Genomic DNA, 17,530 nt, shown 5'->3' on the forward strand with positions numbered 1-17,530 from the left:
CCCGATCCAGATTCCAGAAGATTTTATAGAAATGATCTCGAAGCTGAAATAAAACGCTTAACGCTTAATTCAATAGCACCAAACACAAAAAATTCTTACTCATCTAGTCTAAGAAGTTTTGAGCAATTCAGGCTGTTATACGAACTCAATTTAATTTGGCCTCCCCCTGTTTCACACGTTTGCAGTTGTATTAATCATATATCGCTTAAAGGTTTAGCCCATGCTACTATTTCTTCTTATATATCCGGTATTGGTTTTAAATGCAAACTAGTACATGTAGGAGCCTCGGACAACTCTCAAATTGTTTTAGTCAGAAAATTACTGGAAGGAATCAAAAGGTCAAAACATTCAAAAGATTTCAGACTTCCGATTTCAAAAAAACATTCTCGAAAAACTTATTAATGTAACATCATTAGTATGCTCGTCAATGTTTTAAACTATCCTTTTTCATCGGCATTTTCTTTGGCTTATCATGGTTTCCTTCGAGTTGGTGAATTTACTGCTAATTCAAAAGGCAAAAAACGAATCATTCATATTGAACATTTTAAATTTAAAACAAATCACAAATCGGGAGAGCATTACATAGAGTTAAAAATTCATTTCTCTAAAACTGATTAGTCAGGAAAGGGAGTATTGATAACGTTGGAGCCAGCAAAAAACTCTATATGTCCTGTATTATGGTTGAAAAAAATATCTGTCAATCAGACCAAATGTTAGTGGGCAACTATTCATGCATTTGAACGGCAGTCCCCTTACAAGATTTCAATTCTGCTCAATATTAAATAAATCTCTAGAAATTGCGGGTCTTCCAAAATGCCGTTACAAATCTCATTCCTTTCGTATTGGGGCGGCTTCAGATAGTTTCTCTTACGGGCATTCAGAATCAGAAATTAAAAAAACAAGGTAGATGGAGTACCAATGCTTTTCAGAATTATATTAGACTTCAGTAAAGTATAGAATCATGTCTAATATTTTTATATAGGTATCGGAAAAGTTGTTTGAATCGTTGGTTCATCGATTATTAAATGGGCATTCTTCTACGCCAAAAACTCCATAGATGGTGTGCATTTAGGATTAGAAATACATAACTACAGTTTATTTTGGCAAGGTAAAGGAGGAATAAATAGGTTCGACATTATTCAAAAAAAAAAGCTTTTATTAAGGTATGAATCTCCTCCAGAAATCTTAGTTATTCACTGTGGTGCTAATGATATAGGCAAAATCCCACTACTACGTTTCGTGCAACTATGCAATCTACAATTACAGAATTGAATCGAATTATTCCCAGTACAACTATAGGGTGGTCAAATATGTTGCCAATAATGTCATGGCGTTTCAGCTCCGACGTTAAATGTCAAAATCTTGCTGCCATTAGACTTAACAATTTTATGAATCGTTTAGTCTCGGTAAATGGTGGGTTCTTTATTAATTACCCAGAAATTACGTGGCGTGCAAAAGAGATGTTTCGTAGTAATGGTGTTCATCTGTCCAACATTGGTAATTGTGTATTACTATTTAACTTACAAAGGGCTTTGCAGCAAATGTGTTTTCCGGGAAAAATATATTAACTAGTTTGACTTTGCTTGTGGCCACACCTATATATATATATATATATATATATATATATATATATATATATATATATATATATATATATATATATATATATATATATATAAAACTTAAATGAATAAAAACACAAAGTCCGAGTAAAACATAAGCGCTTTCATTTTCATCTTCAGATGTTTTACAACTAACCAAGGTAACGTCGTTATTGTGACGTCATAATAACGTTATTCACTATCAACAATAACATGTCATGCCAAACCAGAAATTTAATTTATGTTATCACATGTTCTGGTTGTGGAGAACTTTATATTGGTGAAACAGGAAATACATTACGGGAACGAATCCGGATACATAAACAACATATTAATTCACCGAAATATCGTAAAATAAAACTCAGTGAACGTCTGGACGTATGTGGAAAGAAATCTTTTACTGTTTTCCCTTTTTATAAAATGTGCGAGTGTAATACTTCTGAAAGACGAGAAAAAGAAAAACATTTTATAAGAATATATAAACCTAAATTGAACAGTTTATTATAACAATTGTGTACCATTTCAATGTTTGTGTTAAATTACATTGTTTTTATTTCATTGATATGTGTTATGCTTAAAAATACGCCAAAATTGTGACGTCAACACCAGAGACTTTGCTAACGTTATTATGACGTCACAATCACGGCGTTACCTTGGTTAGTTGTAAAACATCTGAAGATGAAAATGAAAGCGCTTATGTTTTACTCGGACTTTGTGTTTTTATTCATTTAAGTTTATATATATATATATATATATATATATATATATATATATATATATATATATATATATATATATATATATATATATATGTTAAGAGTCTCTCATTCCACCAAACTTTGTTGGCGGTGGTTGTCTTTTCAATAGACAACCATTTAGTGCTTTTTCGAGACGCATATTATCTAATTTAGATAGCTTACAACTTCTGCTGAGTATCTACCTAGTACCAGTATGAAGATTGTCATAGTTTATAAGTATTATATAAAACTTCAATAAGAATAAGGTTATAAAGATAATGTTTATAAGGTTATAAGGATAATGTTTATAAGGTTAGGAGGATAATGATTATAAGGGTCAATATGTTATAAGGATAAGGATTATAAGGGTAAATATGCTGTAACATTGTATACAAAAATACGTATGTGAATTTTATATATATTATATTATGTAGGTCGTGGCCATAATCGCCAACATATATAGAATAAAACTTTACACTTGTCTTCATTGTCTATAATAATAAGATTTATTTAGAATATAAAATATATCAAATTATTATAGCATTATTTTTTTTAGCTTGACTCATGTTTAGCGCCATAATTTTTTGCGCATAATGGCATACCTTACATGACGTCGTTCTGTTTATATTTGATGTCATCACACTCCTAGCTGTTGAATTCGAGAGGTGGGTGCAATTTTATCCCACCCTCCCTAACCCCGTTTTTAATAGTAGTTATATGTATATCTTTATCAGTGGCGTAGCTAGAACTAGAAAGAAGTATAGGCACCAAATACGGCGAGGGGTCTGGGTCCAGGGCAGCGCCCTGGTGGGGGTTCAGGGTGGGGAAGCCCCCCGACGGAAAACGGATTTCGTGTTTTAGATATCAGCCAGAAACAAATTTAAGGCACTTTTCGTAGGTTAAATTTTGTGGGGTTTTTAGGAATTTTTTCGTAGTAGAAAGGCATAAACATTTTTAATATAATTCAATTTGTTTTCACCATCAGTCCTTTTTAAGCATAATCAAAGTGAATGACGGAAAAATCATACTCAAGCTATAAATTTATCTGTCTCCATGGTTTACTTTACTATTAAAGGAAAAACATTAAGACTTTGTAATTGAATGTCATAATTCAAAAACAGTTGAAATGGTGACAATGAATTTTGAATACGAAAACAGAAATATTGCTTTGTTTTTTTTATTACACACATTGTGTTACAGGAAGTCAATGCGTCTATTTTTATTAGCTGCAAATCTGTCAATGATAGTTGAGATTGCAACATGCCTCGATCTATGAATATGCATCATGGAAAGGTTTGACAATCTTTCATCCCCCATCGTTGCCCTTAAATAATTCTTGATACGGCGCATTGCGCTGAACGAGCGTTCACTGGAAGCAGATGAAACCGGCATTGTCAGCAACACTGTTAGAATTGTAAATATATTTGGATACAAATCTTTGTTTGTTGCGTTTAAGGTGTCAAGTAGATGTTGTGGACGCTGACCTACAGCCATTGACCACCTTGCTTTCCAACGGGCAACCTCGTCTAAGAACACTTGTCTGTCGCCAATATCATTGCTAAAAACATCAAATATAGCATTTGCATTTTGCTCATCTAATGTCTGAAGTTTTGAAGGAATCAAATTCTCTGCGGTGAACCTTCCTTCGTTCTTAATTACCCTGGTTGAAATTTCTGTAACTAAATGATTAAGAAACATCAGGTAAAGAGACACTCTCCAGTATTCAGATGGGTCATGAATAGGGTGATTCAATCGATGCCTTTGTCGCCCAGCTAATCGCGGAATTCTCGGAATTATCTCAAATTCCTCGCCAATCTTTTCCGCCTTTTCAAAAAGTGCTGCCCATACATTTTTGGTCACCTCGTTCATTGTTCAATCTTTCTACAACAATTTTGGCTTCTTGTACCGCTTCCAACAAATCTAATTCGGGCTTTTGGAAATAATTAGAAAGCGCTACTGTGGTACTGATGAGGTGCTCAGCCACCACCAGGGCAATGATGAAATCAAATTTGAGAATTGAATCCAAATATTTAGCAGCTTTGTCTTCATTGTCTTCCTTTAAAGCCTCCAAAGACGAAACAACTACTGGAAAAGCATAAAGGAAAGTATAAAGGAAAGTATAAAGCGAATCTGCTCGACTGCTCCATCTTGTCTCACAAAGAGTTCGTAACTTTGTACGCTTCTCTAATTTTTCTTTTGCCGTTTCATTTTTAGATAACTCTTCAAAGAAAGAAAGAAGTCTCTTTGCAGAGTAATCAAATGAAAATGCAATTTCCTGCACAGTTGACATCATATTTCGAACAGAAACATCTTTACTGCTATGTATAAGAGCCAGATTCAGAGCATGTGCTTTGCAGTGTATATAGTGTGCTTCTGGGTTCAGCTGGAGAATTCTGGCTTGTACACCTCTGTATTTGCCTGCCATGTTTGCAGCCCCATCATAGCACTGGGCTCTGATTTTGCCAATATCAAGTCCAAGCTCAACCAAAAGATTTACAATGATATTGGTGACAGCAGCCCCCTTTACAGATTCGGCATGTTTGAATCCTACAAATTCTTCTCGAATTATAATAGTGTTGTTACTATCATAGTCCAAAAACCTCAAGCACAAAGACATTTGTTCCTTAGTTGCTTTTTCTGTGCATTCGTCAGCAATTATAGCAAAACACATAGCATTTTTACATGCATCGATTATTTGCTGCAAGATCTCTTTTCCGCATAATTCAATCAGTTCATTCTGAATATCAGGCGATGTATATTTGGCCCTGGAATTAGCACTAAAAGCAAGGTGGTCGGCTAAAATATTGTCAGTTTTAGCTTTTTCATGTAATATAGCAATGAAATTGCTTCTTTCTTCATCATGACCATGTAATGGTATATTCTGGCGCCCACACAACAAAATGACTTCTATTATTTTTTCCAAGACATGTCGATTTGTTGACACTTTTATTTTGTGTCCGGATGATATCAAACTTGCAATTGAAGAACTTTTCTCCGCCTTAATGCGTATAAATTCGTTACCGCTCAAAATGCACCCTTGATGTTGGGCCGAATTTTCGTGTCGTTTGGCAAGTGAGGGAAGGTTTTTCCAATCGCAAATTGGAGTTTCTTAAAAAGATTTTTCTTTGCAATCTCTTGGAGAAAAAAGAACGCAGTGCGCACAATACAGTGCATCCGTTGAAACGGAATATCGCATCCACGGGTAAGTTAGGAGCCAAGAACTTTGCAATCTCTTTTGCTTTTTACCAAAAGTTCTAAAGGGAAAAAAAGTATTCAATAAATTATGAGAAATAACGAAATGAGTGATAAATTTTAAAATTTCTTATAGTTTATTGCATTCATGAGCAATTTACTGGGGTTTTGAAAATTTCTGTTTAATAGTATAGCCTTTATCGGTAGTTTAATTATTTAAAACGAATAGCTATAAAATTTCCCAATTTCAACTAAACAATTCCACAATGATCATTGTACTTATTTTGTTTTTAAATTTTAAAAAATGGGGGGGGGGGGGAGAGATTTTTTATTTATTTATTTTCTGTATAAACAAGACTGAAGTTTAATTTGACTTACCTGCTGGGAAATGTAAACAAATGTGCATCGCCCCATTTTGAACTCAAAATCGCTTGTTTCACTGAATCATCCATTGTCATAGTGATTGATTTGGCAATATCAGGATAAGTAGGATTATGCAGATTATTGCAAGTCTCAGAACACGAGCTTGTAGAAGTAGAAATATTGTCCTGTTCATCAGAATGTTTAGCAGGCAACTCTTCTGATGTTTTTCCATTGCTAGAAATACCTTGAGTATCTGTGCTTTGTCTCATGATTTTAAACATTTCATCCAAAGTTCTTACTTTTGGGTTATTGCCCGACATTGTTTTTTACTGATTGACTACGCAATAACTAGCATTATTGACGTCACTCACATGTGCTTTCACTGAGCGATTGATGCTACGCAATACCTATACCAATATGACATCACATATTTGTGACGTCAAACAATCAGTCTTGAAATAGAGAAAAGACAGATATTTGCTGTGTGGTATTTTATTTTTAAATTAAATGTGACATTTAATTAATTTTTACACATTTTTGATTTTTGGTCTTGAAATCATGTGTAGGCACGTGCCTTAAGTGCCTAACGGTAGCTACGCCACTGTTTATATGAAATGATTCATCATATTAAAAATGTTATTTAATGTTACATATAACTATACTGGCGTGCAACCATTTCTCGCCGAGCACCATTTCTCGCCAGTACATTGTGACATCATTTTATCAACACATTTAATATGTTTTACGGTGCGACCGTTGGGGCGAGCGCAGCATGTGATCAAATAATGAATTATGATAAATCAATAAAAATAAAAGTATCAACGTAACTTAAATGAATTTGAATGCAAAATAAAATATAAACATGCAAGCCTATTTTTTCTAGTAAATTTTCATTATTCATAATTTATAAGATTGTTTATTTATTTAAATAGAATTTATCTCAGTTTTTACAATGTTGTTGAATAATAAAGATTTTAACATAATGTTTATTGCAGTTTATTTCCTCTCTTCTTGCAGCAGACATTTTTCTTAAACTTACATATAAAAAATTGACTTATCATAGAGTCCCCCCCCCCCTTTAAAAAATATATAATTTACGTATTAAAAAAATCGCTGATCATATAAGAAAAACGGTTTTGGACCCCCCCCCCCCCCCCCCCCCATGGGAGGATGTAATAAATGTGAAAATAAAGATACCATTGAGCAGTTAAAGAGCTAAATGCATACTACGCACTCACCATTCCTCACCCGGATTAGAATTTCCCTGATTTTGAGAATTTCTTTTTCATTTTGCTTGTAAATATTTTTTGAATGATGCTACCGCGCCCCCTTTTAAAAAACGTTCCTGGAAATTAATTGCTGTAAATATATAGTGAATAAAATAAATGTGAGCATTCATCCAAATGAGAGCAAGTTACAACTGTTTCCTATTTTAAAAAAAAATGTCCCCATTCGTTAGCTTTGCAAGATTTTGAGAAGATTTTGGTATTTATATTCCTGCAGATTGACAATAACTACTTAGAGTAAGTTCCCCTTATTGTGACGTCAAAGTTCACGTCGGTCAAGTGTCGTCTGTCTCTTTGAAAAAACCCCGAAAAAAAAAACTAAGTGAAATATACTGTTTTGTTTACTTAAAAAGCATGATATTCTTGAAACTACACAATTTTAACTGTTTCTCAAAAGTTTTACTTTGATTCTCGCGAGAAGGAATCAAGTCTAGTGAGATCGTCCGACATTGATAAATTGCATTAATATATTGTGGGTCGAAATTTACTGACGCCGAAAAATTCTGTGGGATCAATGTGCAAGAAATCCATTGTGACGTCACTCGAAGGAACGACAACTCTATTAGTCTTATGTAATGGAATTATTTTATTTACAATGCATGATGTATATAGTCTTTTATCTTGTTCTCGTGAGAGTGTGAAATGGGAAACCAAATTTACAGGGAATTACTGGGACGATTAAAACAAGGCATTACTGGTCCGATTTACTGACGCAAAAAAAATCCGTTGAATGAATGTGCAACTAGTCCTAATTTTCTATTCACACACGTCTTGCCGGTAGAGCTAGAGAGTGTCCGGTCCATATCTTTCTTATGGAGAAACATTGGAAGTTCTTACTTCACACAAAGATTGCTTATGACCTAAGGGTGTGTCATGACCTTAACTCAAAGTCATTCGGGCAAGGTCAAGAACACTGGCAGAAAAAATGCAAAATTCGTGTCCGGTCCTTATCTTTCTTATGGAGAAACATTCGAAGTTCTTACTTCGCACAAAGATTGCTTATGACCTAATGGTGTGTCATGACCTTGACCCAATGTCATTCGGGTAAGGTCAAGGTCACTGGCAGAAAAAATGCATAATTCGTGTCTGGTTCAGATCTTTCTTATGGAGAAACATTGGAAGTTCTTACTTCACACAAAGATTGCTTATGACCTAAGGGTGTGTCATGACCTTGATACAAGGTCATTTGGGCAAGGTCAAGGTCACTGGTAGGAAAAAATGCAAAATTTGTGTCCGGTCCATATCTTCCCTATTGAGAAGCACACCTAGTCATTGTATCTATCGCACTCCTGTTGCAAGAACAACATCTTACTTCAATAGTTTTATACCATCTACAATTATATTGTGGAACAATCTACCTCAAAATACAAAAATATAACTACAGTTTCAGCATTTAAGAACAGCCTCAAAAATATTAATAGTAATAAACTGTATATGCATAAATTATTTAACCATGGCAAAAGATTAGAAAATATTTGGCATTGTCAGTTGAGAAATAACAGTAGTAACTTAAATGCTGACCTTTACTCACACCACCTTATTGCTTCTCCACTATGTCAGAAGTGCTTTCTTGAAGTGGAAGACTCTAAACATTATTTCTTACACTGTCCATCATATGCCTCCCAAAGAAAATCTCTATTTGATTATATGAACGAAAATTCCATACCAATCACAGTTAAGAATCTACTTTTTGGAAGTGATAGAGTAACATTTCAAAATAACTTACTATTATTTGATAAAATTCATTTTTACATAAAAAGTACAACAGATTTAAGTAAATGTATAGGTAAAAATGTACACATTGTATAAAAAATGTATCAAAATGGGTACCACTGACTTTCCTTACACTCCTTTCTTTTCATTTTTTATTGCTTATTTGTTCTCCCCCTCCCCCTCCCACCCCATCCCCCCCCCCAAACTTTCCATTTTTTTTCTACTCTGTTATTAATTTTTGTTTTGTTTTTATTACATGTTTTTTCTTTTCTTTCTCATTTTTTCTCTACACTACATATACTTTTTTATTTTCAACCTTAGCAATTAACCATTATTTTTCTTCTTTTTTTATTTTTATTTTCCTATCATAAGCTATTTGTTTTGTTAATTTTTTTGCACTGTACCTCCTTCCAATGCTATTTATAATATTAATCTATTATACACAATTCTATTGCAATATATATGTATATATATCTTATATAAAATTATATAATTACTCATATATACCTTGACTACAGGAGAGAACATAAATAAGCATTGTGCCTGCTGTTCAATCCATTTCAATGTATTTATATAATTGAATAAAATACTTCTTAAATTAAATCTTCCCTATTGAGAAGCATTGAATGTTCTAAATTCACACAAATATTGCTTATGACCCAAGGGTATGTCATGACCTTGACCCAAGGTCAATTGAGGAAGTTCAAGGCCATTGTTTCAAAAATGCTAATTTCTGTCTGTGTCATGTTTTGTATTAATGGGAATATTAGAAGCTAAAATTTGACACAGAGCTTGCTCTTCTCAGGCCACATAAAATTATTTTTAGATTTTCATTCCCGTCTCTCTGAAAATGGCCTGCCCCGATGAAATTTTTGTTGGGGAAAAAATATATGGAAAAAAATTTGGGAAAACAGCGGGCTCAGTATACCAATAATTAAAAATGTTTAAATATTAAATGGCTGCTTGACATGTGGATTTCGTTTGATAAGAGTCATGGTTGTTAACGGAAGGATGCAAATGTCCTCATGCATTAACAGTTAACTTAAAATAAAATGGAATTAAAGGATAGAAATTGGTTTGTTTACTCCTATTAGCATTACCAGTTTTAAAAAAAGACAGCAGTTATTATTTATAGAAAATGGACAGTGAAATAGATTCATCCAATATTTTCTATAATAGCAAAAATACGTGCGTTTTGATTTTTTTCTTAGCGGGGGGTATCAATTGTGAGCTTGCTCACAGTACCTCTAGTTTAGTCATGAAATATATTTTAATCGTTTAGCTTAATTTAAAAGTATCTTGCATAAATGTTTATGTTTTATGTTAAATAAAAAGTTTAAATAAGAGGTTGAAACACATTTTTAATATCTAAGTTGACATGGAAGTGAACAGACACGATACAAGACCAAAGGTTATATTAAACATTAGGATATAGGGGGTATTATGAAAATACACATCAGTACAATACTTTGTAATGAAAAATGTCGGAAATGTGTCTGAGTATTTTGAAATAAATTTACACATGTAATAACAACTCTTTAGAATTTTGTTGAATAAAACAAATATAATCAAGATAAAACTTACATAATCCTAATTGTATTTTATCATAGCATCCATTATAATAGTCCAAACTGATTACATCGAATGTCAAAGAAAGTCCTTTACTGGAATCACGTGGGCTTATAGTGTATCTGCATTCACTGAATCTATCAACAAACAATTAGTATTTTACTGAGCACCAATGTATAAATAAATACAGTTTGATATAAACGATTTTTTTTACAGTTAAGGTATTAATACATGAACTCGACAGAATATTGATGCAGAACATTAATAGTTCACTGAAAACGAGCAAAAACTTGTATGTAAGACTATATCAATTTATGATTATCGAGTTTGCACTACTGACAATTTTGAAGTACATGTATTAAAATTGCCTAAGCAATGTTTTGTCAATTTTGAATACTTACGTTGGGTACTTGTTCGGAAAGCCTGGAGATGTGATTATCAATGGTGATGAACCAACGGAAACAATGATGGGTGATGGACTGGACGTAGGGCATCTTGCTACATGTAACGAAAGAACACAGACACTCAGGGACTACATGACGTACAGTGTTTTTTATTTAAGGTTGCTCACTTCACCGTGAAATATTTTCTCAAATCAGCAGAAAATTACTTGGTTATGATAGATATCATAACGAAGTATTTAAAAATGTGCAATTTTGAATGAAAAATTACATTTTTTAAAATTTAATTCAGTTTACATGAACAAAAGCTCCAGGCGGATTCGAACTCATGGTCTGCGGTTCAGAAGCCCAATACTTTAACCACTGAGCTACGACGATATACACCCTAATGGAACGATATAAACAGTTTAACAAAACTTTTAAATCGCCATCTTGTGACGTGATGTCTTAAAAAGTGTAAGTGTAGGTGTAGTGAGGTACCTTAAAGAACATATAATCTAGATTTGAGAATTTTTTTTTGGGGGGGGGGGGAGGGGGAATGAAATAATTTATGTTAATGCACCAACATATTGTTTCATAAATATTTGTTATGTTATTTAATTGTTTATATTGATATTGTACACCGTCAAAGGTTCTCCTCTGCTGTCAATATTTCATGTTATACACATCTACATATATTTTATTTCGATTTTAAACTAGATGTGTCGTTACGCCACAAATGCCCCCGCAGGTGACCAAAATTTAAAATGCCAAATTTAGTGTAACATTTGTTTGCTCACTAATGTTATAAGTCCCTGAAAAATTACTCATTTGTTTTATTCCAAGAACTCTGTCAAAAATCATGGGACTGGAACCAAGTTCAAACTTGACCTGTATTTTCTAATAAATTAACCTTATATGAAATATAAACTTTACATATATGCATTACTTCAAAAGTTACAGAACAGAAACAACGAATTTCCCATTTTTTCAAAAGTTTAAGAGGCATAACTCTGTCAAAAATCATCGAACCTGAATTAAATTTTGGACTGTATATATATATATATATATATATATATATATATATTATATATATATATATATATATATATATATATATATATATATATATATATATATATATATATATGAAATATCAGCTTTATATATGCATCCCTTAAAAGTAAGATATCGAAAAACTGTGAATTTCTCATTTTTTGTAAGTTCAAAAGGCAGAACTCTGTCAAAAATCATCGGACTGGAATTAAATCCGATCTCAATTTGTATATTTATACAATGTAAGATACATCCGCAGATCAAATTTGAGTTGAATGTGTGCAACGGTTATGAGATTATGATATGAAAGTGAATTTCCCATTTTTTTTTCAAAATTCAAAATGCATAACTCTGTCAAAATAGAAATCATGATAGATAAACAACTGTAATAATATTAGTGTTCTGAAGAACACCCTAAAGTCAGTTTCGATGACGCCAAATATTTTCAATCTCTTCACCTTTATGTATAATTATTGACTTAGTAATGATGTTAGTAATTAACAAGAAACGTTTGTGAAACACTTATGCCCCCCTTGGAAACATCTACAAAGAAAATGAACGGAAACTGCAAATAATTGGAATTGGAAGTCAAAGGGGCATAACTCTGTCGAAACTTGCTCGAACGTACACAAAATCGAACTTGATCTCGATATTATATTTCATGTGTATACAAAAAGTCATTTCAAAACGTGCAACCTCTGCGAAGAAAGTGAACGGATACTATTTGTGGACCGACCGACCGGCAGACAGGCGGACGGATAGACAGACAGACATACAGCAGCAAAGCAATATGCCCTCCCTTCTTTGAAGGGGGGGATAATAAGCTGATATAAATGTTTTTCGACAAAATTATTTAAAGCAGTCCATGTAAAGCTAAGGTGAATGAAAAAATATTATTCCATTTATAATTGCTATCAATAGTACATGTTCAAAAGCGTGTGGTTACTAAGTTTCATCTGTAATGTGGAATGCGCTCTAGCTGGTAGCATCATTTTTGAAAGTGAGCGACCTGATTTATCTGAAATCTTGACGAGCTAAACAAAATTAGCCAATCGTCAAAATCTTTAACCGTTTGGATGATGGTTGTGGGTTAAGGTAGGTTGAGTAGCAGAACACCTTAACGTCTATTGTAGGATTATATTTTTCACCTGGTTCTATTCAAGTAGAAAGAGACAGCTCCTCCAAAGTTCAATTTTCTTTGTCTGTTGAGAGAAAACGTGTGTGTGGTAAAGGAGGGGCAACAGGTCTTGCAGCCGATGAGGTTTTAGTATTAGTACATGTATTGCTTGTATTGTGTTTATGTCTGATTGAGTTTTGGGGTTTTAAGGACGTTGGATCCTGCGATCATAAGTCTTCAAGTTTTTTCCTAATTTTTTTTTTAATCTTCATACATAGCTAAAGCAAAATTTTGGGGTCTATATGCTCCTTTCGGTGCTACAGTGTATTTAATATGACCTTTCTGCAGACTGAAAGTGTAAATTGCACATAAATCGCTTTCCCCTCAATATTTTTTTAATATAAATGAACCATGGCATAAAATACAAATCTATATTATTTAAAATTAATAAATTTAAAATAATCATAATCAATTATCGATTCAACATGCAATAACATTATTTAAAGTCTCAAACTTTTTCTCAAAATTTAATAAAAATATCTTACAAATTCAGAAAATAAAACCAAAGTATTGGTCTATGATATAAATTTTGAGATATAGCATGAAGTAAGCAAATTTTGGAGTTAATTTTTTCCTGACTTTTATGAAATATTAGTTAAATGTGCCCATACATGTCAAAAGAAATATTGAAATTCTGTTACAACATGTTTTTTGAAACAACAGGAAGATAACCAAATGCATAAACTATATGGAAATTTGGTCAGCACTGAAAATAAAGAAGCTAACATTACAGTACTCTAAAACAACTGAGTTATGAAAAATGTTCATTTTCTTCTTAAAACCTTCCGCTACAAAATACAGTCCTTATTAAACTCTGTAATAAATATATTAATATGTAATTTTCCCTTAACTATTTTATCAAATGTAGTTTATTTGGCATTATAAAATAGGAATTTACAAGTAGAATTAATATATGACACATAATTTCCAGACTAGAGGTGACCCAAAATGGCTACCCAAAATCAGAGGAACGAACCTCTTTAAAGGGGAAGAAAACTATACATATGTAGTACAATATATCAAATAGTAAACATCCACGGTGATTGTAATTCGTATTTATTTTCAATAAAACCTCCAGAATAATGTACAAATCTAAGAAATATCGATTGTTTATTTATAATTCAAAATCCCCGCATCAGGAGAGCGGCAATTGAATTTTAGTTTATAGTTCGTCAAACCATCCATTCCGAATTTGTTATAGCATCATAGCATCAGTGTTAGCTAATTATAATATTCGTTTTAAACTTAGTCTAACAAGATGTGGAAAATATGGAACAATATCGACTTGTGCTTTTGCCTTTCCGCAAAATCACAAACCAATGACAAACATATCATGTTTGTTGACTTGACGGATACATTTGTGCACATATATAGTGTAATAGAGGAATCTCCGCGTAGTTGTATGAATTGTCAACAGATCCCTGGCATCGAAGGAAGGTCTGATGTCGTTATTTCGACATGGTAATTAAAAACTTACTCGTGGGTCCCTTTCAATATTGAACAATGGAGAATATTGTTGAGAGCAATTGTGTTGAATAAAGATCTTTAAAAATGTTCGTTGTAGTTTGCAGCCTCCAATAAAAACGACTTCTTCAACTTAACGAGGCCGAGTACAGAACGAGTACGCACGCTTTCGCAGTGTTTCATTTGTATTGTGACTTTGTTGACGCCATGGCGTGATAGTTTCAACTGCAGATATTCAGCGAAATTTGTTGAAAACAGCTCGTTTGATGCGTAAAAATAATTTTATATTGTAGAATAAACATAAGTATCTCAAAGTATAAGCTATATTTGGGCTCGTGTCGAAAACGTGAAGAGGGTTCAGCAAGCCTAGCCCTTTCACGTTGTTTTCTTAACCCGTCTAAATATAGCTTAATTCATATATTTCAAGACAGTAACCATGTATTTTATATTAATGACCCTTAATATGTGATGTTATATATTTTTTTATTACTTAAATATGTCTGAATGTTTTAATACTACTATAAAGATCATCTTTTCCGTCTTTGTCAAATAAAAAATAGCCATTATCTGACAAATGGGGCATACAAAAACAACTTTGATAAGACCCCTGGAACAAACCAGGAGGTAAAAGGGTTTTTTTATTTGACCATTTGATGCCTTTTAGCAATAACTTTAATATGTAGAACAGAAAAAGAAATCCCTGGGGCAGAAGTTTAAAAAAATGTGCAAAATTGATACATTTCAAGCAAAATTCCATAGGGTCCTATGTTAAAAATTAACAAACTTTGAGATGACCCCTTAAACAAACGGTGTGGTAAATGTCTTATTTTTTTTATCTTAAAATAATCATTATATCAGTAGAATTTAATGTAAAAAATTTCACTCAAAAATCTAGAGCAGAAAAAATTAGACCCGGCCTCGTTAAAACGAGCATAAAAGCTTAATTATTTATTTTATGTTCAAAAAAGTATCACCAACTGTTATCATTTAAACCACATTAGTTCCAAAATAAATAAAGTATTACATGACTTTCCTTCCCCTTTAAGTAAAGAACTGTTCAGTTTTTATCGCTTGTTATATACCCTAAATGTCTATCAATGCGAGTTTATCGTATCGTTATCGTGTATATATATATACAGTACCCGCAACGTTATTTTTTACAATCCTATTTTATCGTGTATCAATCCTATCGTATCGTGCGTGTATACTGTTCTATCGTGCGTTAATTCTATCCTATCGTGCGTGTATATACTGTTCTATCGTGCGTTAATCCTATCCTATCGTGCGTTAATCCTATCAGGTTTATCGTTTAATTTAAACAATTCTTCCGTTTATCCTATCGTGTTAATCGTTTCGTACCTTTTCATAAGTATAATTACTAAGTTGCAACTCGTTCGGTGCGCCGTATACGAATATTTATCGAACAAGAATTTCAAATCCTATCCAACATTCCGTTAGGATACTAATTTTTTATTTTTTTTTAGATCAAAATTAACCAATATTATATGTTAATCATATCTGTTTACATTGAAAATAAAAAACGAAGTTCTTAGGAACAAGGTAACATATTTACCTGTATATCGGAGATATCAAATCGTACGCAGAGTGTATACCTGCGTAAACATTAACTTTTATGCAGTATAATTTTGTTACATCATATTTTACAGACACAAAACTATTTATGATATAATTTATATTTAATTAAAACCCGAGTTGTATTTTGAACCCGTTAATTTCCGTGTGATATTTGATTTCAGGCTGAAATGTTCACGACAATCAGCTAGGGTGTGTGGTAATGAAAACAATGTTAACAAATCGTACGCAGAATGTGTATCTGCGTAAATAATTTTTAACTTGTCTGTAATAATTCGTTTTTAATGCATCATTTTTTTATACAGAAGAAATGTACTTATGAAAGATTTTATATTTACTTTATACAAGAGTTGGATTTATATAATTAAACCCGCTAGTTTCCGAGTGATTTAATCTCGGGCTGAAATATTCGCGGCGATCGGCTAGGGTGTTTGGTAATGAAAACAATTTTAACAATACAGAAAATTTATCATGAAAGCTCATAATTTTAGTTGAAAAACAATTAACTGGTTTTTATACATTCTATAAATGATGCAGCGATGATTAACAACTCGGCAATTGTTTCTAAAAAGAAATTCCACGTAAATCTTTATTTGTACGTGTTCTCTCTCAAATTCTGCCATTATCATTTTGTTCGTAAATATCGTTTATAACGATCATACGTTTATCATGAACATCGTTTATCCTTTCCTATCGTGTATCAATCCTATCATATCGTGCGTGTATACTGTTCTATCGTGCGTTAATCTTATCCTTTCGTGCGTGTATACTGTTCTATCGTGCGTTAATGCTTTCCTATCGTTTGTGAATCCTATCCTATCGTTTATCTTGTAAAAAATAACGTTGCGGGTACTGTATATATATATATATATATATATATATATATATATATATATATATATATATATATATATATATATATATATATATATATATATATAATGTATATATATATATATATATATATATATATATATATATATATATATATATATATATATATATATATATATATATATATATATATATTATTACTTATTAGGTTAGTTACTGACTCACTACGTAAATATATTGGGTTGATCAATCTCATAGATGGTGAGGCGAAGCCGAGCCGTCTATGAGATTGATCAACCCAATATATTTCCGTAGTGAGTCAGTAACTAGCCTAATAAGTGTTTTGTTTTCCCGAGGACTATCATGCGACATATTTATTCACAAAAAGCGATGATCTACGCAAAGCCATGTACAAGATGCCTAACACCTCGTCCAATTTAACTCATTTAAACTCTTCAAAATTTTCAATCTCACCTTTCAAATACTCTTTAAAAATCATTGCTTCACCCATGTTCACTTACAATTTTTTGTTGCTATTCAATTTTAAAAGTTGTCTCCCTTTCCT

General features: G+C 32.3%; 1 protein-coding gene across 5 annotated transcripts in view; it reads right to left on the reverse strand.

The window, feature by feature from the left end:
• LOC105336574 (uncharacterized) overlaps positions 1-17,530 on the reverse strand; it is a 231,635-nt gene that overhangs the window by 195,733 nt on the left and 18,372 nt on the right. For all 5 annotated transcript variants that reach the window (XM_066075970.1, XM_066075967.1, XM_066075969.1 and 2 more), the window contains exons 7-8: positions 10,863-10,959; positions 10,477-10,598 (exon numbers count right to left, since the gene is read on the reverse strand). In XM_066075970.1, the coding sequence (XP_065932042.1) occupies positions 10,477-10,598; positions 10,863-10,959 (219 nt within the window). The remainder of the gene's footprint in view (positions 1-10,476; positions 10,599-10,862; positions 10,960-17,530) is intronic.

This window comes from Magallana gigas, chromosome 2, assembly GCF_963853765.1.
Source record: "Magallana gigas chromosome 2, xbMagGiga1.1, whole genome shotgun sequence".
Lineage (NCBI taxonomy): Eukaryota > Metazoa > Mollusca > Bivalvia > Ostreida > Ostreidae > Magallana > Magallana gigas.